The 19,675-nt window shown below is 49.0% G+C and overlaps 6 protein-coding genes across 6 annotated transcripts; 3 read left to right on the top strand and 3 right to left on the bottom strand.

Annotated features, from left to right (window-relative positions):
• Window positions 1-555: 555 nt before the first annotated feature.
• Window positions 556-1,623, top strand: NFIA_004070 (uncharacterized protein; the record flags this gene model as incomplete). Its single annotated transcript, XM_001258947.1, has 3 exons — window positions 556-880; window positions 963-1,231; window positions 1,285-1,623. 3 exons carry the CDS (start codon window positions 556-558, stop codon window positions 1,621-1,623), a joined length of 933 nt encoding a protein of 310 aa, XP_001258948.1.
• Window positions 1,624-4,619: 2,996 nt separating this feature from the next.
• On the top strand, window positions 4,620-5,345 carry NFIA_004060 (uncharacterized protein; the record flags this gene model as incomplete). Its single annotated transcript, XM_001258946.1, has 1 exon — window positions 4,620-5,345. The coding sequence occupies one exon, from the start codon at window positions 4,620-4,622 to the stop codon at window positions 5,343-5,345; it is 726 nt and encodes a 241-aa protein (XP_001258947.1).
• A 1,089-nt stretch (window positions 5,346-6,434) lies between these two features.
• NFIA_004050 (uncharacterized protein) lies at window positions 6,435-9,669 on the bottom strand (the record flags this gene model as incomplete). The annotated part of the gene is made up of 7 exons (XM_001258945.1): window positions 6,435-7,639; window positions 7,689-8,166; window positions 8,211-8,530; window positions 8,582-8,892; window positions 8,940-9,115; window positions 9,176-9,485; window positions 9,533-9,669. 7 exons carry the CDS (start codon window positions 9,667-9,669, stop codon window positions 6,435-6,437), a joined length of 2,937 nt encoding a protein of 978 aa, XP_001258946.1.
• Window positions 9,670-11,947: 2,278 nt separating this feature from the next.
• Window positions 11,948-12,367, top strand: NFIA_004040 (uncharacterized protein; the record flags this gene model as incomplete). Its single annotated transcript, XM_001258944.1, has 1 exon — window positions 11,948-12,367. The coding sequence occupies one exon, from the start codon at window positions 11,948-11,950 to the stop codon at window positions 12,365-12,367; it is 420 nt and encodes a 139-aa protein (XP_001258945.1).
• A 635-nt stretch (window positions 12,368-13,002) lies between these two features.
• On the bottom strand, window positions 13,003-15,405 carry NFIA_004030 (ankyrin repeat and protein kinase domain-containing protein; the record flags this gene model as incomplete). Its single annotated transcript, XM_001258943.1, has 2 exons — window positions 13,003-14,766; window positions 14,824-15,405. 2 exons carry the CDS (start codon window positions 15,403-15,405, stop codon window positions 13,003-13,005), a joined length of 2,346 nt encoding a protein of 781 aa, XP_001258944.1.
• Window positions 15,406-16,259: 854 nt separating this feature from the next.
• Window positions 16,260-18,988, bottom strand: NFIA_004020 (putative MFS transporter; the record flags this gene model as incomplete). Its single annotated transcript, XM_001258942.1, has 11 exons — window positions 16,260-16,330; window positions 16,681-16,769; window positions 16,827-16,980; window positions 17,040-17,309; window positions 17,359-17,512; window positions 17,561-17,978; window positions 18,050-18,150; window positions 18,209-18,270; window positions 18,332-18,426; window positions 18,479-18,631; window positions 18,690-18,988. 11 exons carry the CDS (start codon window positions 18,986-18,988, stop codon window positions 16,260-16,262), a joined length of 1,866 nt encoding a protein of 621 aa, XP_001258943.1.
• Between the last annotated feature and the right edge of the window lie 687 nt (window positions 18,989-19,675).

Below are 19,675 nucleotides of genomic sequence, written 5' to 3'. Positions count from 1 at the left end.
GAATGTGGCAGTTGGAAAGAGGGAATTGCTTTGGACTATCAGATCCACACCAGGCGTAGAACCGAAAGTGACTACGCTTGCAGGTCTGCGCGTTCTCCATAGGATATTACCGTCACGTTTTTGTTTGACCTCTCCTTCAGCTTTGACGCTGTCTTATTCAGTAGAGATATCCTTGCCTCGGATAACGCGTATAACTGGTCGAGAGATAGTTTGAGATGCATACTATTATGTCTTCCACCCTGCTCTCTGCCAACCTGACCACTGGGCCACTGTACTGCGTGATCATGAGGAATCTGGCGAGGACGTCACACTTGACTGTTGTATGGGATTTTTGAAAAATAGTGTAGTTATTTTCGAACAGGGGTTATTTCTGCGGCGCAGTCACTTGCAGCATTTAGTCTGGCACTGCCCCATTACAACCCCTGAATAGCCTGACTCGCACCAATGTTGGACACGACCCCTCAGAACATAAATTCCCTGACTTTCCCATCGAGCCTTTGTTAATACCAGGCACATTACCGCTACTGGACAGAAGCCCTCTGCAAACTCCCCAACATGAAAACTGCCCCGGAACCAGCGAGTATCCACGAGGTGGATGAGGACGACAATATTCTCTTGCACAGCAAAAGATCAGCAACTCGAGTGATGAAGGGGACGTCCCCATCAAACTCGCCCCCTAGGAGCCAGAGCAGGATCAATTCCAGGACGCCGCAGAAATGCATTTTCGGCAAGTCTATCTGCAGAGGCCCTATCGAGAACATGGTCAAGGAATACGGTCTCAATCGGGATCGTCCCCTCACGATATTCACCCGAAGCCAGGATCAGAGTCGTGAGCGAAATGAGGTTCCGGGTTACAGGTTCAGGAAAGTATTTTTTACTGGTAGGGAAGTCCTAAGCCATATAACTCGGTCATTTCTTCGTCAGTGCTTAAGCAACGGGACTGATGATACTGCACGTACCAGACGAAACAGAAATTCTTAACCCGGATGCGACTTACGACAGGGGCCGCTACGTGAGGTTGACCGCATTCATTGCTGAGAGAGAGGAGACCCATCCCGATCCAAGGATCTATGTGGAACAGCGGGTTTACCATGGCAACCGGGAGATGATTATGATCCACGAATTGATATTCGGTGGCACGATCCAAGTCGGGATCGAATACGTGTTCACAGCTTGCGGTGACGAGGATATCCACCTGGGGAAGCGTGACCTGAGGCTTACCATCAAATCTGTAAGTGTGGTATTTTATGCTTGCGCATTAACGAACGCTCAACCCCGGATTAGCTACAGCAGGATATCTTCGACGGCTACATGCATCGCGCAAAGTATTACGGCTATGATCGCAAGGATACTGTTTTCGTAAGCCAGTACTCACTCTTGCATGGATTAACCTACACCATACGAAAGCTCGGCGGTGGTGAAGAGTCTTCATACAAGGTCTTTCTTGAAGCCGATGATCTCCGGACCCTCGTTGACGCGAAGTGCAAGATGCGATTTGCGATCGGTGCTATCCCTGGTGATGGAATCGAACTGCTTAAACTGCGTTTTCCGGGATACGGAGAATATACTGAAGACAGAATGGATAGAGGTGACCTTGATCTTCGAATTGTGTATAAGGGTTGATAGTATCGTGCACTATACTGCTGCACTACACTATGTGTTAGGAGAACACTTTTACTAGGTTAAATTGTCGTTCTATCACTTATACACCATGTCATTATTGGATATACGGGTAGTACGTAGTAAAATATCCCATTGCTGCAGTGCCATGTCTGAACATCCGTCAATTGACCTTGGCAGGGCCGTCCATGCGTGGGCATCTTTATGCAAAGCCTCCGTATTCGGAATCAACCGCTCTGGACAAAGCTTAGTTCGGGATATTGAAGATGAATTGATATGGAAATTGTCGACAAGTACGTTTCCACCCCTGTGTTGAAGGGATACGAAGGTCACACGCTGGATATAGCTGCAACATCCCATCCTCCTCAACTGATCACTAGTCATCAAGCAACTTCTTTAACCGTTCAACGCAGGAACACAACCTCAGAATAACGGTTAAACAATCCGACATCATCTATCATGGTAGGTTACCTTCTATATGAACTGCCTGCTGCTAATCGCCACAGAATCACTTCCAGCCTCTGTCCGTTCGCCTCATGTACGGCTCTGCCTTAGCACTGCAAGGATTCAACGCTTTCGCCTTTCTGTTCGTCTCGATTATTGCCGTACAACCGCGACGAGCTGGCTCATCCCTTGACTCGGATGCGGGTGACGGGCGTCTCCTTCTTCCCGTATGTGCTCAGCACTTGGCTGTTGCGAGACTATCATATTCGTCACTCCAAAGTTGGTCGGATCGTGGGCTTCTGCTTTACATTCTACAATGCTAGTCTGGCTGCGCTGTACACGTGGAGCGCGCTGCAGGAGAATGAATACCATCCGGCCGTTTTGGTATGCTGCAGGATGGCGGGTGGTGTGGGCCACATGGGCGGTCTGGGAACTGTTGGCAGCACCATGATCGATAATCTTCACGCTATTCCGGAGGATCATTGCTATTTCTGGGAGGTAATTGGGCACCCACTGCCTGGTAACTGCTATCCAGGGTATGGTAGTTTGCCATATGAGCTTGCCTCTCTAGGGTTGATACAGGCTCACCCGCTAGGGTATTGTTCCATTCCTGTAGAACCACATAGCTCTCTGTATAATATGAGTCAAATGCACTGTATAATGAAGTCTTACCTCCAACCTAACACATATGACCAGAGCGTGTGGAAAACAGGGCTTCCTGTCTACTCAGCCGTACTTAAGCCTGTTATTGAATGCGGTAAATCATGGGAATCCGGTCGCCAGAGACTGAAAGATGTTTGTGAAAGTCAGGACTAACTAACAGGAGGCATTATATACAGCCCTTCATCCTGTTACTCTTCGATCGTATTGACTTCTCCTATTCTCTGATATCTGTAATACGGAAGCGCAATTCCAGCAATATTGTTCAACAGCTCCCTTCACCAAGCTACACTGCTGCTCGCCCCATTCTGCTTGCAGTAATATTCCAACTCATCTCCCCCAATGTGCCGTGCCGCCGTCTGGCAATAAAATAGGATGTCGTGGTCGCTCTTGAGTGTACAGTCCGGACATCTATCCCACTGTGCATCTCCCGTGTTGCGGTTCTTATATGCCGCGCATGCTTTTTCCGTTGCTTGTTTGTTATAAACAGTCTATCCATTGTTAGTGAAATTACCCTGGACGTTCAAAGTAGACCACGGATTCAACGTACCACACCCTTGGCAGGATTGTCAACACAGATACCAGTGTAGTGTAAGTCCGCGAAAACACTTCCAGCTGTTAGTATGGCCTCACTCACAAGGAACATGTCGCAACAGACCTGGCGGCTAGGGTAGCAACAATGAGAGAGATAGAGGCCTTCATGTTTGACGGGTATATCAGACTAGAAAAGCTTGTGAAGAAGTGTATAGGACTGAGAATGTGTATTGACTACCATGGCTTCCATTCCTCAGCAAAGTCGGCAGGTACTTAAAGGCCAGTGGAAAGAATGAGGAGTATCAGCAGTGCGCATAATCCTTGACAAAGTCCTCCGGACCTAGTGATGGTAAAGTCGCATGGATTGATGAGCCCGAAGATTCCCCGTACGGCTTCAGCGAGCACTGAGACAATTTCGCCTAGAAGTTCCATAATGGAGACTAATGGTATGATGAAGGCAATTCATGGTAGAGGACTGCAGCCTGGTCCATGTTTCACTCTCCGACAGGTAGTAACTTGGTTCTGATCTTGTGGTCCTAGGCCGTTGAACGGGACGAATCTCTCGTCTATCATCCTATCGGAATCGAACGGCACCATACAACGGGACGGCCCCCAGTGTGATCGACAACGGAGCTACACCATGCCCGGGGGCCGGAGTGGTTACGCCAGGAACGGATAATGAATGACGAATAACAGTTCCCAGTCTCTGTTTCGGCGTGAAGCCGCGGGGTATCTCTCATTACTCTTGGCGAGTGCCACAAATCGGACGGTTGGACCATTTGGACGTCATATGGTCGCACCGTGGCCGGAACTCGCTCATCAATAAAGTTCCGACAAGTCCAATTCTCCTCCCCTTGGCAAAGATCTGCAGCCCGCGGCCATTGTGTCTTTCCGGGCTGACCAATGAGTTTCTCTGATGGGACGTGATGGGGATGAAGGCGCAGGGTCCACAGATGATCTTTTTAGACGGAACTCAAAAGGGACCGCCCTGTGTTCATGGCGAGTTAATGTTGGCCAATCTGTTCGCCCAGGCGAGCCTCTTTGCGTATTAAGGGTCAGACTTTGATCCTTCGGCCTTAATATGTCTCAAATATTCAGCGTCGGTCATTCTTCGGGGAATCCCTCTAGCTCGACCATGATAATCTATACAACTCCGAACAATCGATTCACCGTGTGAGACACAGTGTTTGTAGGGGACCTGGGCGTACATATGCGGAATACAGATCTGTTAGCACGGCGTATATCTCAGATCACAATCCCCGGCTTCATGCTATATGGGCTGGTTCTTCCTCCTATCTTTTACGTTCTATCTTTACATATTCGTTCCAAGTCTACACGAGTCAGATCTGATAACGCATAAAATGAATCTCCCTTCCGTGCTCTTCACAGCCTTGTATGCCAGCTGCGCTCTCGCTGCGGCTCTTCCCACCAATCATGTCGATACCGACAAGGCGATCCTACTCCTCGCTGATGGGACTACCAAATCCATCGAGAAAACGGACCTCGCCTCCCACCTCAATGGCACCTTTCTCGAGACTCCCACCGACAACTTCCCGCGGTCCCTCAAGTCCGCCAACTTCAACGGCCTGCAGAAGCGGGGAGGCCCCCAAATTATCATCCCGCTTCCTGATCAGGAGTTTCTAGGCTGGGACATCCCCATGTCCACCATCGTCCACGCCAACCAAGCTGACGCCACCGTCGCCATGGCAGCAGGCCAAATGATCGCCAACAGCATCTCGGTCGGAACTTCCTTCACTGCAACTGTCGAGAAATTCCTCCAAGTCGGCGTGACCACGAACTACCAGTACACAAAAACTAGCACCCTCACTGGCACTGTGACCATGACCATCCCAAAGAACAAATGGGGAGCGATAGTGAGCAATCCTTTGACGCACCGCAAAAGAGGTTATGTCTTCACTGGCTCGCCTGGCAGCGGACAGTTTGAGTATTACCAGGCAGATTCATTCACCGATGAGACTTATACCTATAATGACGCAACGCTGAACTGGGTGAAGGGCGTGGTGACGACTTGTCTGAGGGATACTTATCCAGTCAAGCGGTGCGTTGGAGAGGGTGAGCTCAAATAAGCTCTCTGTTAGTTTGCAACGCTTCCTATAAGGTAGAGGTAGGTGACTTGTGATGGAGATCAAAGGGAGCTGTCAAGTCTGGGCGAAATGTTAGCTTCCCGATATGTGTTGAATGTTGATTTCCCAAGCCTGTAATGTTAGTCGTTAGTCTGAGACTGAAAGAACAATGTAACATGCTGACTCTCACACGCATGATGACCAACGCAATTTAAATACACTCGTCAAGGCCTTGTCTCAACCATGCCAATATGTGCTATTATGTAAGTAATATTTTTAGACTATGTACAATTTAATTATAAGAACACTCCTATAAAAGGCCACAAAATACTACTCCGCCCTCTTAATGTCTATAGGTTAATATTACCAAAAATACAGATGTAATTCATGCTGCCTGGGTATATGCATACACTAGGAGGTTGTAGTTTATAACTTTAACTCAATATGACTATACTATACCTTATACTTAAATATCGGCCTTATAGACACTTGGTTGTTGAGATATCAAAGCATTGAAGTGTGCAGGGAAGCAGGATGTACAATCTGGAAGTAGCAGTCAAGAGGCAGATCAGCAGTCGCTCAGGCATGCAGTTGTAATAATAGTCCTTTAGCACAGTCCCAAAGTCGTCCAAAGAATTTCACTGACGCAGATGAGCCGGAATCCCACTTCTCTTCAGGAGAGGCGGTTCTAGGACGCAAAGAAATAGGAGGCTCCCGCTCAAGCGTTCACTTCAACAATACATCCACGCTATCTCTGAGTGTTGGCTAATGAGCCCTAAGGCCCGCACGCTTCCATTACAGTAGACGTCTTTGTTATTGTAATCAGCTTCCTTTCTACAGTAAAGTAGGGCAGATTTTGGAGTCTTTGCAGTTTCCTGCAGGCCCGGAGGGGTCTACATGCTGAGGACTGAGCTGCCTGGAGAATTGAAGATTGAATTTTGTCTTTGCCATCCGAGTTCGCCTTCGTATTCTCGTACTCGTAGTCTCGTATATGCGGCGCATGATTGGCTCCACAGGTCTAAAGTAAGAGGCACCCTCAGTCAAACATCGGACTGCCACTCGGATTTTTTCGACTGTTTAGCCGTGCGTGACTCATGTGCTAATGCTCCAAATCACTACCACTGGCCCCATCAAACCGTACTCCTGATACGGCGTACTAGCATACAGCGGCTGTAGCTCTCCCGCTGTCGACCCAGCGATCTTAGTTTGATTTGCATCCGTCTTGATCCGATTGAATAATGGAGTTGTCACTTCCACTATAAGTTTATATGTCCGACTGGGACCGATGTACGATGATATGTTAATGACTGGGTTGACTGGGTCAATTGGAGGAAGCCTCCGTCCTCCGATATAAACACGAGCAGTGTGAATGATCGGACCTAGCGATAGCTTGCCCTGTATGCGCGGGACATTCGGTACAGTGAAGCTCGTCGAGTATCGACCGATGCCGCCCACCTTGGCCAATGCAGGAGAGATAGCGCTCCATGGTCCGAGGGCGATGTTGGAGAAGTTGTGCCATGTGATGGCTGTTTCCACCTGAGAACGGCGGCGTGGAGCATGGAAGTCTTCGATCGACAGGTCCCAACGTGTCAGGTTAGCTATGCTGTATCGCCTTGATGTACTGCTGCTTCCAAGCATGGTCAAGTTTGTAGGACCACTACTGCCGCTCTTCTCGAGACTTAGAATGCTCGTCTCATTTGGCGCGAACTGTAGAGAAACCGTGATCACTGCGGACCTTCTCTCAAACGAGCCGATCATCTTTTTCTCCCCAGTCCAAGCATTGAGAAGGTGCGGTGTTCTCGTTCCATGGTCTTGGATGCTGATTTGGCATGAGGTGGAGACGATCTGATCGTTATACAGAAAGACATAATCTACATCGTCTTCGGGCCTGGATCGCTTCACCACGCGCAGTGTACCAGTAGTACAGCTTGGCAAAACATCTGGCATGACTCCTGCCTTACTCAGAGCACCAGGGAGATCTGCAAGTGAGGAAATAAACTGGACGGATGGCAAGTTTCGTATCTTACGCCACCCATCGTCCACAATTTGCCCAGCCTGAGTATTTGATGTCACCTGCGGTAGGCCTCCAACAAATACCACGGGTAGTCCCTTTTGAGCAAACTCTACCACTCGTGCCGCCACATCTTCCCGAACAAGATTGAAAGTAGATATGTTAAATTTGGGCGAGGCGAAAACCAGGGCCCTATAGCTTGGTCCGTCCGGAGCAAGGACCTTAGCTCGAACAGTAACCTGTGGTGAAAAGAGGTTATCGGGCGCAACGTAATCGTGAGTGTAGCCTGTCAATAAATGTCAGCTCCACCTTGGAACTCATCAACGAGAGCCTACCAGCAGCAGTTATATTGTTCGAATGAAGCAGGTCTGCGGCACTCCACGGTGTCTCGTACAGATACAGCGCCAAATCGATCTGTGGACGGCCCTGCTGCAGTACAAATTGATTCCGTGAGATATAATCCAGGTAGTCCTTCATATGAATCCAAGCAGGTTGGATTTGATTCCACATCTCGGTGAACCTAAAGCCGAAAGTCGTATATCCAGGCCATGTCGTATTGGGATAATTGCCAGAATAGGTGTACCCGTGCAGGACGACCATGTTGACACCCCCGGACCAGGCTCGTTTGATGGAATATAGAAGCTCTGGTATTGTGAGCATATAGGCCGGCTTGTTCACTGCGCCCATTTCATTCGAGACGACGTTGCGATTACTGATATGAGCGGGCCCGCTGAATTGGCGATATGCATCGACGTTATCACTAAAGCCTAGCGACTCACATTCTGGCGCATCGGAGAGAGGGATATCACCCAACTGAACGGGTCAGAGCCAACTCGGTGTGAGTAAAGGAGACGTACCATTTCAAGTGGCAGGTTATACGCTGGCTGATTCGAATACTGGATCCCAATCCTGTTCGTCCACTGACTGAAATGGGCCATATAGTCCTGATATCCAGCATTCAGTGTCCGACGATAATCCGCATTACACGCACTGTCCTTCTGATTTCCAAGTGTGTACATCTCATTGTACGACGGCACAATCGCATTCCAGTTATTCTGCGGTTTAAAAAGAGCTGGAAGGCATGGAAGACCGCTGTACCCACGGTCCTGCTCAAACCTGGTCAATAGACTCGGTGTCCAGTATAACGATGAGAGCATCTCCATGCTGTCCTCCCACGCTACAAAGTCATCAGTGGCGTTCTTATGAAGAACAAAGGAGCTCACCGTACCATACTGTCCCACTTCTTGCAGAAAGGTCAAGGTTTGTTCGTCACTCAGAATATGCTGATCCCAAAAATCGGTGATCAATTGCGCTCCCATGGCATCAAAATGGTCAACAATCCAAGAACCATTACCAATAACAGTGGTCGGATTGCGGCCGCCTGTGCAGCTGCGTTGGTTGGTATGCTTGACCCAGAAGCTGAAGACACGCCAAGGTGAATTGCCCAACGGTGCTGTCCAGTCTAGTAGACCATCCTTCACTTTGGCAGACAGATCAACAAACGAGAGTGGGTCCAGCGCTACAATTTTGGAACCGCCGCTTGAGGAGACTGCACAGCGTTAGATAATGAGAGAATATTCATCTACATGGTGTTACCATTAAGCACTTGGTACGCAATGACAGAAGTCAGGTTAGGTGTGCCGAAATCCTCTAGAGGGTGCATAAATGTCAAGCCCGATTGCACCACGGATGACAATTCGGCTGGCGGCGGAACTGTGGAAGAATAGCGTTCACCAGCGTGCACAGATGTGCTTCCCAGCAGCTTGACTTGCCCGTTATTATGTGGCCTATCCTTGGAACGAAGAAATGAAGAAACACTTACTAGTTGGACTGCCAGCCCCGGTGTTCCTGGAACTGCAGGGACACCCTGTCCTTGGTTTGCGCCCACAGCGAAGTCCATACGGATCTTACTTTCCTTCGAGCCATTCAGAGCAGCCTGGAACAGATCGCTGAAAGCAGGTGTGCCGAACCCATATACATCCCAGTCTGTGGGCGGCGTAGCGTTCATGCCCTGTGCTGTCGGAAGGCCATACAAGTAGAAGGGCAACAGTTCGATGCCACCGCCCCCAGCTTCAGCGATACGGGCGATATCCTCTTGGACGACGTCGGCAGGGACACTTGCATCAGGTAGCCTGCTTCTTGTCAGTACCTCACAGTCCGAGGGCAGCGAAAAACACACCAATAGCGGAATTTGGGACGATAAACGACATCCGGGTTAACAAAGCCGGAGTCGACGCCAGAGGCAGATACTGCTTTGGCTGCAAGAAGCGTATACAATGCTACCGCGCCACTTTGTACGACATGCAAGGCTCTCATGTTGGTTTTGTCTCAGTTATTGTGGACTGGATTTCACAAGCGGACTGTCTTTGATCAGAATCTAGGCTCCATATTCTCGTGCTTTGAAGAGCTCCAGGTTATTTATGGCCGCCAGAGATATGCAAGCCCTTGAGAGGATTGACCATATCTCGGCATTAATTATCACGAAGTGCGGGCGGTTTCCGGGATCGACAGCCAGACTTTCGGATGAAATTGTGGGGAAGTGGAGTCTGCCCGTGTGTTTGGGGCTTTGTTCACCGATAGCCATCACAGCTGATCAGTGCATGAGACATGCGCGTGTTCCGTATCTAATACTGAACCAGTACTTCCGCTTCGGGGTAGCTAAATCACGACCTCTTTGGGAAGCGAAGGCAGGGTGGCTAGGGGGGCCTGCATCTCTGGGTACTGCTGCATATTCTCAGCAGATCTGCCTTAACTGTACTAGGAGAACCATCGCAGTTTCCCATCAGCGGCTGAACTATGGGGTATATTGTTCAATGAGTTTATATCCATGTCCAGAGAGGGCTTTTCAATGCAGTGGAATATCTGTACCCGAAGGCTGCGTTTGTATTGGAACCTTCTGACTCGAAAAGACATTATAAGCTGCTCCGTCGGCCAGGCTCATCCAAGCATTTCCCTAGAGCTGTGGCTGCACTGATGGTGGAACACTCAGTGTTTCATATCTACTTCATTCCTCCAGTCAACACGCTGATTTAGCGCCAAGTGGATCTTGCGCTCCCCGAGTGTGATGCGTACTCCAGAGTGGTGATAGAGAATCCAGACTAGTATACTCTAGACATCACCACCTCCCCAAACTGCACCCACACTAATCACCACCCCCCCATCACCCAAAAGGGCACCCACCCAGGTATTAGCCACGTTCAAGCCACAGTTGGGTGTGTGACCACCAGCGAATCCCTGCTCGTGTCTTTTTTATTACTTATTATAATGGCTACCCTTACTGCTTTACTCTTCAGCTGCTTCAGACCCTTCTGGCCCCTTCACCTGAACACCCTGAAGCCCTCTATTCTTCACCCACACGCCCTAAATGCCCCTGCAGCGCTGATGAGGCCCCTTAGCTAACCTTGCCCTCTCTCTCCCATTCACCTTCCTACTTGTTTTTCAGCCCCTTCCTTGCTTTTTCTAAGTAGCTTAAACTAATCCTTAGCAAGAGCTATTTAAGGAAAATAGATTCACTGTGGCCACTATAACTATTCAGCCTAGATGTAGTAAGGATTCTTACTAAAGAAGAGGTACAGAAACACATAGCCGGGTCTAATTTAAATAACATAATTAAAGAACTCTCCTGTAGCCAAGTACACACTAGTATGCTTAAAACTAACCACTCTATCTACATACTATTCGCTAGTTTTACAACTACTGTCATGTTCTCTGTACATCCACTACTACTAGAATATATATAGGGCTGACACTCTTGATAACGCTAATATTAGTTGGATGGACACTTTAATGCTTTTATTCTGTTCCTTCGGTGCTTTATTGCACTATACCTCTCCTAGGCCTCAATCAGCCTCAATCAGCATAAGCAGCCATCCAGAAGTTAACATAACTAGATGCCCACCAGACATGAAACACTATAAGCATGAGCTCTTGGAGTGACTATACCAATTTGGCTGGCTGGCCGTCTCCGGCTTCGGACATGAACGAGACCCAAGGTTCTCAGCCGCCTCTCGACTCTCTCTCTCTCGGGGATTCAGTCATGCAACAGATGTGACTCGCAAGCTGTGGCTGCATCGAGGCGCTTTTCTCCGAGGAATCACCCGTGAGCGTCGATTCTGACAGGCGCATATGCATATAGTTGACAACTGACAGGACTCTCTGACCTCTGAATGGTCAGATGTCAGCCTTTCCCCTCCTTGCGGCAAGTCAGCCTACACTTGAAGGAGTGAAGATAGTCGCTTTGCCACATTTTCCCAAATCGGGCGTACTCTTTGCACACAGTCCCATGAGAGTCTGGTAACCGCCTGAATCAGAACCATGCGCGCAAAAGCAGAATGGACCACTGTCACAATGGAAAATCAGATGCGACGGTCAAGTGCTCATCAAAACTGGCCGTGTCTCCCGGAGCAGATTGATAAAGATATATCGCATGAGGATAACAAGCAAAGGATCCAGGCGGGTTAGGGTCACTGCTCGGCGCGCTCTCCGAGGAATATCAGCACATTGAAGAACTCTGCGATGCAATTGCGACGATTGAGACAGCGGTCGACGCTGCCCGGGGAATGACGCAGATTATCTATCCTGGCGTCGTCTGCATATGGCCCTACTACGGGACGAAGAAGTGACCATCGATCAAAGCAACAGAAAGCGGAAGAAAAAGGACCACGGGCACAAGACGGGCGAGAGCGCACTGCTCAAAGAGGCGGCGCATTACATGAGTTTCTTCCAGCGGGCCGGTTTCCGGTATGACATCGGGACGCTGTGGCCTGTCTCGGATAGTTCGAGTGTGGAGGTGGCGCGGATTGTCTATCAGATGCTTGTGGAGGAGGGGATGGTCGATGGTGCAGTGGCGAGGGCGCTTCATCTGGCGACACGGACGCTTCGCGATGCATCTAACAGTGGGATGCTAGCTGTATCAGGGGAGAGAGATCCGAAGCAATCGAGCAGCAGAAACAAGAAATCAGCCTGTCGTAATCGCGAGTTTGGATGGGTCCCGTATTTTCATTATGGCATTTGAACTACGTACTCTGTGGCCATTGAGATCTCGCAGCTGGTTTCCAAGTACCATGTCTACCTAAGTCAGCTAGCATTGTTATTCAGTGTTAATGTACCCTTGACCCTATGCTTCCTCTGTCAGGGCCACTGAAGAGTAGGAGAATACTTCTTCAGATCGAGATATCTCATCATACAGCAGGTGATATTGAGCTTTTACAGTGACAATCACTCTGGGCTCTTTAAAGCATGTCATAGACGCCAACTAATGGCCAACAATTTCAGTCAGTGCTGTTAGACAGTGCTACTAGCCTGATGAATGATTATCTATGTCTTGTCATCTTGAGTGTGCTGCACTCACGCAGGAGCTACTATATTCAACTTCATATCTCTATATTCCCAAAAAAACCCTAGTGTATCTAACAGTTCACGAGGATAAAATAACATCCAGGGGTATCGGATGCCAACTCCTTCACCACATCTCCATCACGCCAGGAAAAGCCAAAATACACGAAGGGAAAAAGAGGAAGAAACATAGGTCATAACTGAATGCATTTGTTGGCAACCAGACAAAAGTAAGTGGAAGAAAACAGTAGAGGGAATTAAAAAGTATAAGACAACCCAGTCGAAGGGGAGAAAAAAGGGAGAAAAGCAACAATATCACCTCCGTAAGAAGCTGGAACGCCGTGATCGACTGCTATCAACGCTTGGCCGATGCGGCATCGATGCGTTTCTCAAGAGTGCCTTTATAGCGGGTGATTGAGGAATACCGGGTAAATCTACCTTGACTGCGTTGTGATCCACAAGCAGTTTCACGGCCCTGAGGGAGCCATCTCTCACGGCACATTCCAGCGGTGATTTTCCAAATTTGTCGGCCTGGTTGACATTTGCCCCGGCGCCAACAAAGGTCCTAAACTTATCTTCCCAAGCGTCATTGTCAACAAAGTTCTTGACCAGAGTCATCAGGGGCATTTCCTCGTTGAACCCTTTCATCGGAACGTCAACGGTCTGAAATGACGGAATCAACAGTCGGATGAGTTCTGCGCTGGCGGCAGACCAGGTTGCGTAATGAAGACATGTCAATCCGTCGTCGGAGTAAACCCGGCAATCCGCTCCTTGCTCCAAAAGTAGCTTGGAGACGTCCTTGTGACCGTTGCGTGTTGCTATCATCAGCGGCGTCTCCCCCCTTGGGGACCTTGCATCGACCCTGGCGTTCGCTTCCAGCAGACGCCGAACGACTGGCGCATTGCCCAGACGGGCGGCAATTCCTAAAGGGATATTCCCTTTGCTGTCGGGCCTGTCGATGTCCACATTCTGACTTAAAGATCTCTCAACGCTTGCCAGATCGCAATTTTCTATCGCAGCAACCAAATCATCCGTCAGAACAGCAAGACCGCGGCTGTACACGGACGTCGGATCGGACACGGATGAACTGGGTGATCGGGACGAAGGTGGGCCTGTGGAAGAATATTCCGAATTCGAGTCCATCGAGGAGGTCGGCTGAAGATGTGTATGCGGGGATGTATGAAGGATCAATTTGAGTTCTCCCAGGAGTTGTTGGACTACACTCGCCTCTGGCCGATCGTGCTTGTTAATGCTCAAAGTACGCAATAGCATGTTAGCACAACCCTTCAGAAACTCGTCACTGTAGTTTAGATGGTGCTTTGGTAGATCCCTAATCCAGTTGGCAATATGAGGATTCAGCACTGCGGGTTGCCCCCGGTTGAAATAATCATGACGACCTGCATAATCCGTAATCCCATCATCGTCCTTCCGTCGGAGTTCATCTAATCTTCGGAGTCCCTGTATCCCGTCCAGCTTAAAGGCAAGTACCCTGACCAAGATACAGCCAAATGACCATATATCGCTGCTTCGACTGATTCCGAGACCATGGCAAACCTCTGGTGCCTGATAAGTACCGCGCATCCGCTGGAGCTGGGTCATCGTCTCGGTGATGGACTCCATGGGAAGACCATCTCCGCTACCCCGGCGCTCTATGCGGCTAATGATGGAGAGTCCGAAGTCGGTGATCATCCATTTCCCAATCTGAGGTCGTCTAGATGTGTCATGTTTCATATACACAAGGATATTGGCGGGCTTCAGATCCGTGTGGCAGCCGTGGATGTTATAGCCGAGCCCTGTATGCAGATGAGCCAGCGCACCGGCCAGACTAATCAATTCTTCGAGCAGCTCGCTCATATCGCACTTGGCTGGTGGCAGCAGTGCCCCATTCAGGAATCTGTCGAGGTCCATTCTCGCCAAGGGAAACAAGATGTTAAACTGACTCCCAATGATAACCGTTGCGAGAGGGAGGACGATGCGTGCATTCTGACCGTCGCATTCACGAAGCGCTCGGAGATTGAAAAGCTCTCGCTCGTAGTCTGGTTTGGACTTGAACAGCTTGCGAGCAACACTTTTCTCGGTCTAAATGGGGCAATGCAGTTAGCTGGACGTTCATTGACATATCCACGAGGCTCGTACCCAGTGAAGTACTCCCTTAGAGCGGTAATGCCTGGCAGCGATTACCTCTTTGGTGACTCTCCCAAACCCTCCACTTCCGCAGGCTTCGGATCTCCCCGCCAGAAACGGTAACCTCCAGCCATCCTCCCGCTTCAAATTACTGTCTTCCACGATGTCGATCGGGCAGAAAATATACCGATTATCATAGAACCGAGATCCAGCCCCGGGGCCTAGGAAATTGTCACTTTGCAGGCTCTGTAGGTCGTATTCGGGGATGTGACGATCCGTCCGATCCAATTTCCGATCGGGGCCCTGATGCGAGAAGAAGATGTCATTAAAACGCGTCCAGTCATCCCAGTTCACATAGATCAGGATCGAAATGGTCTGTAAGAAATCTCTGCGGATGTCTTCGACGAATGATGACGAGGGGAGACGCAACCCCTCGTGGAAGGCGAATTCCTCGAGTACCTCCGGGGCCCAAATCCTCGTGAGGCGGTTGCGGGGCGCGAATCGCCCTGCTCCAGCGTCAATCGCGGTACACAACTGTGTTAAAAGATGTTCTCGTAGTTTCCCAGGTCGGCGACGTCGCAACATAAATTCCATTTTCCCACGGAGTTGGAGAGTCACTAGATGATGGGGCGGGAATCGTCTGGTGGATCACAGGCGGCACAGAAACAGCAGATGAGACAGCAGTGGTCGTATATGCGTACGATACCGATCAGCGTCGTAGTCCATGGGGTGCTCATGAGGGGTTGGCTGCGCTCCAGTTGGAGGTTTCTCGACGGTGATGATGCCTGGAAGGGGAACCAGGAAGGAAGCTGAATGAAAGAAGAGCGTCAGAAGAACGAAGTTTACGTAGGCAGCAGATCAGCCACTTCCCCACTGAAGTGTCCGTTCGCCCCATGGGGAGAGTAACGGAACTAATAGGCACTAAAACCTCCCCCGGCGTGTACATAGACGGATAATGTTATACTGTTGACCAATAGTCCGAGCTGGTTGCCTCAAATTTTGCCTTGATTAATCATACCCAAAAGAATCAGTAGTTAGTATGGAGTCAACAAGGCAGGATTCGAGAGAACTGTTTGACATGAGACGCTCAAAAGAATCCATCGAGTAAAAGTACATTACGGATAACCGGCAGAAGAAGAAAACCCGTATCAACCTATCCTGGCTCAACAAGAAGGTTCTGTATTTATTAATTTAACATAATCAGTAAGTGAGTGGGCCATCTAAGTATTCCATAGAAGAGGACCCTTGTTAAGCTTCGATGTCCCACGCAAAGATAGATATTGTAAAGTATGAGTTGGATGTATAATATAACTAAGTATAAATGGTTTGGGAATTATTTTTTTAGAAATTTTGAGGATCACTTGTGGTGTATAACCTTGAACTTATTCAGAGAATAAATATAACCTCTGTAATTTATATTACTTGACATATCAGCAATTATCAAATGCTCACATGAATATTAGACAGTACCTATAATAAGCTGCATATTTTATTACAAAGTTCCTAATAGGTGCTGTCACTGCTGTGGTTGACAGAGGTGGCCCGCTCGCTTACGAATTATGTTATCAAACATATCTGGTCATCTCCACCAATGTTATACCTTAGAAAAAAAGAAATACAGTTATGTCACACCCTTGTACCAAAATGAACACCCCCTTATTCAAAAAGAACTCTCTATTCTCTCCAATGAGATCACCGTCCCTTCGTCTTCCTCTTCTCTTTCTTGCCTCTTTCTTGGCGGTTTGATGGACGGCATCTTCTCTTCACAGCGGCAGGGAGATGCTCAAATGCATGCACAGAGGTCTTTGTATTGACTGTCATGTTCATCAGTACACACTCAAGAAAGTGGGAGACAAGAGCAATTCATACAAATAGAATTCATCTCTTCCAGGCTAATTTGCGCTGTGCCACTTGGGACCAGGAAAAACACAAGGACAAAGGCCAGTGCATTGAGGCCGCTGTACAGGTTGGTAAGAACATTTCTGTGGATCATGGCCGACAAAAGGGGGACGTACCTGAAAAGAAACAGCAGGTTTGACTGGCCAAAGAGACGGGCTTTTCGAACACTGGGGTCGTTCGGGGAAAAAATAGTCGTCAACCGCGGCACGAAGAGGATCAAGAGACTCAGGCCAAGGAAGTTCACCATGACACTGAAGCTCATACCAACCTCTACAGACTCAATGTCAGCAACTTGCATCATCGGTCCGATTGAGCAGCCATATGCTTACCTCGGTAAGTCAGGGGAAACACTTCGGCGCTGAAAGTGAACGGGACAGGTCCAGCACCAATCCCGTAGAAGAAAGTGAAGATAACAACCGTAAAACCAGCAACCAGGCCCTTCTGAGCCTCCTGGGGCCTAATGATACGGAAAAAGCCACTGATCGCCAGAAGGGTGAAGAACATTCCGCCGAGAGAGATTAACAAAAGAACCCGACGGCCCCTCCAATCGATAAATCTGTAGGCTGGGATTGTAAATAGAAAATTGGCCAGCCCGAATCCTGGCTGGTATTAGTCTCCCTGGCCATGTGTTGGAATATTATCTCTTACCGAAGTTGAGCCAAGCAACATTGTCGTCCATTGGATCTTGACAGTTAACAATATCGGCCACATCCGGGGCTCTGTGTGAGTGTGAATTACCGTCACCGGGGCTGGAGGCTACATAGCGAAACAGGTCCGAGGAATAAAAGGAAAGGACATTGATCTGTAACCGAGGTTAGAGTCGATTATAGATATGCTATAGAACACTCACGCCACAAAGCTGCTGGGACGCCATCACCAGGAACGCCGCGACACAGGCTCGGCGGTTGCGTGGGACCGTCAAAAGAGCCCCTACTCTCTGGAAGAAGGTCTGGGTCTTGACCTTCTGCTGGTACAAATCTGTTCTCCACCATTTCTCTGGCCGTTTACCCTCGAACAACTCGGCTTCTATTTGCAGTTGGCTATGGATGTAATATAAGTCTTTGGCCGCTTGAATGTCAGACCCTCGCAGTTGACGGAGACTGATAAATGCGTCTGCGTAGGCGCCCTTTCGAATTAGAAAGCGTGGGGACTCGGGGCACAGAAAGACCAGGACGAGGAGGATCAGGGCCGGGACTGCGGCACTCCCTAAAAGCCCTCTCCAGCTGCGTCCAACAATCCAGTGGCATGCGAACCCCACAGCAATCCCACTAGCAAATAGTTTAAATAGCTGGGCAGACAATACGGCAAATGGCCTGGTATTCATGGGATCTGTACTTACAACGTGTCGAATAGTTGCCACATCATCAGCAGCCGGCCTCGCAGGTGATCGGCTGCTGCTTCCGCTGCGAACACAGGAGCAATAGAAGCTTTTGCGCCAATCTAAACAGAATCATTTGTTATTCCGCGTCAGAATGTATGTCGTATATGTGCACCGTACCCCAATTCCAAGTATTAGGCGACACGCTAGGATTTCCCCCCAATTAGTACATCGTGCGGTCCCTATAGATTTAGATTAGTGTGCCACTTTTTTTTTTTTTTAGCTTTCGCCGAATTGACATACCAAGTACAGATGCGGCACAGAATAACGCCGATATAAAAAGTGCAGGCCGGCGGCCAAATCTGGACTCCTGTAGGGGATCACTGAGCCATGTTCCGCTGTATGTCTCGTTAGTCCATGCAGGATACACAGCTCCGGAATCTAACTCACATAATACTTCCTGATATCCATGGCGCTGCGTCAATCAAGCAAGTAATATACATTTCATATAGGGAGACAGTGGCATCTGGTTTCCCCGATTTGAGAAGTAGCTGGCACTGCCAGCCACGCGAACCGGCATTGATGGTTGACTGTTGCCACCCTCTTCCAGTGGAGTTAGTGTGTATATACCAGGGGATAAAATACCAGTTGGCACTCTTACTGGATGATAGCTGCGCATGCAGTCGTGAGGATGGTTACCTTCAGCTCCTTCGTCTGCTGAAAGAATCCCGACTGCGCCTCGGATTGTATGGCGAGCTTTTCCGGGGCGGTCAGGTCACCGATCTCTATATTGGTCGCGTCCTGTGCTATGAGCGCCCCCTTAATAAGTACCTCGAGTTCGACCACCGGCCCAAGTTTGTGGTCGCGGTGGAATCTGCGGACGTCTTCTTTAAGCTCGCCGGGTGTCCGCTCCCTCAACGGATTGGGATTGCTAGATACGGGGGTGGTGGTGGTTAGCATAATACAGAAACACGGTACTTGAGGATATTTAAGGTATTATAGAAAAGCTGAACGCTGAGAACAGTCCGAATGACAAAGAAAAGGGCATTTACCGTCGTTCCACGTAGACTCCAGTTGTTCCAGTCATGCCTACAAAAGACAAATGTGCAATGACGGATGTTCTATCGAAGCAAGGAGGGAATAAGCTAGTTTTAATGCAACTATAATTTGACAGCAGCAAGCGTTTAAACACTCGCGAAGTATTCTATACGCCGCCCCAAATGCAAAGATGGGAGGGACCGAATACTTGGCTACACAAAAGAGAACAGCACTCCATCGCAACACGCATAGGCCCTGAAATAGGCTATCATCGGAGCCGCCCACACCCGTAGACACAGTAATGAGGCTGAAACAAGGGGCCATTCACCCACACAGGACAGCAAATCTGGTTCAGGGTCATCGCATGCTCCGCTCAGCCTGAGACACCTTCGTAATATTGATTTAATACGCCAGGGGTTGGAAGTAAATACCGAAGTGGCTTTGCAGTACATAATATCTATAGACGTGGATGTTACCTGCTTATGATCTTGAGCAGTACTCCGTATGATTTTGTATGAGGGTCGTCATTGAGGTAGTCTTCGACAACCGTTGGTCGTAGAAATCGGATGATCAATGGTCGCATTCGGAATGAACCTGCATCCTTATCTG

Source organism: Aspergillus fischeri, genomic scaffold (assembly GCF_000149645.3).
Source record: "Aspergillus fischeri NRRL 181 1099437636265 genomic scaffold, whole genome shotgun sequence".
NCBI classification, from domain to species: Eukaryota; Fungi; Ascomycota; class Eurotiomycetes; order Eurotiales; family Aspergillaceae; genus Aspergillus; species Aspergillus fischeri.
Note: the sequence above shows the minus strand (reverse complement) of the source record. Positions and strands in the feature narration are given on the sequence as shown.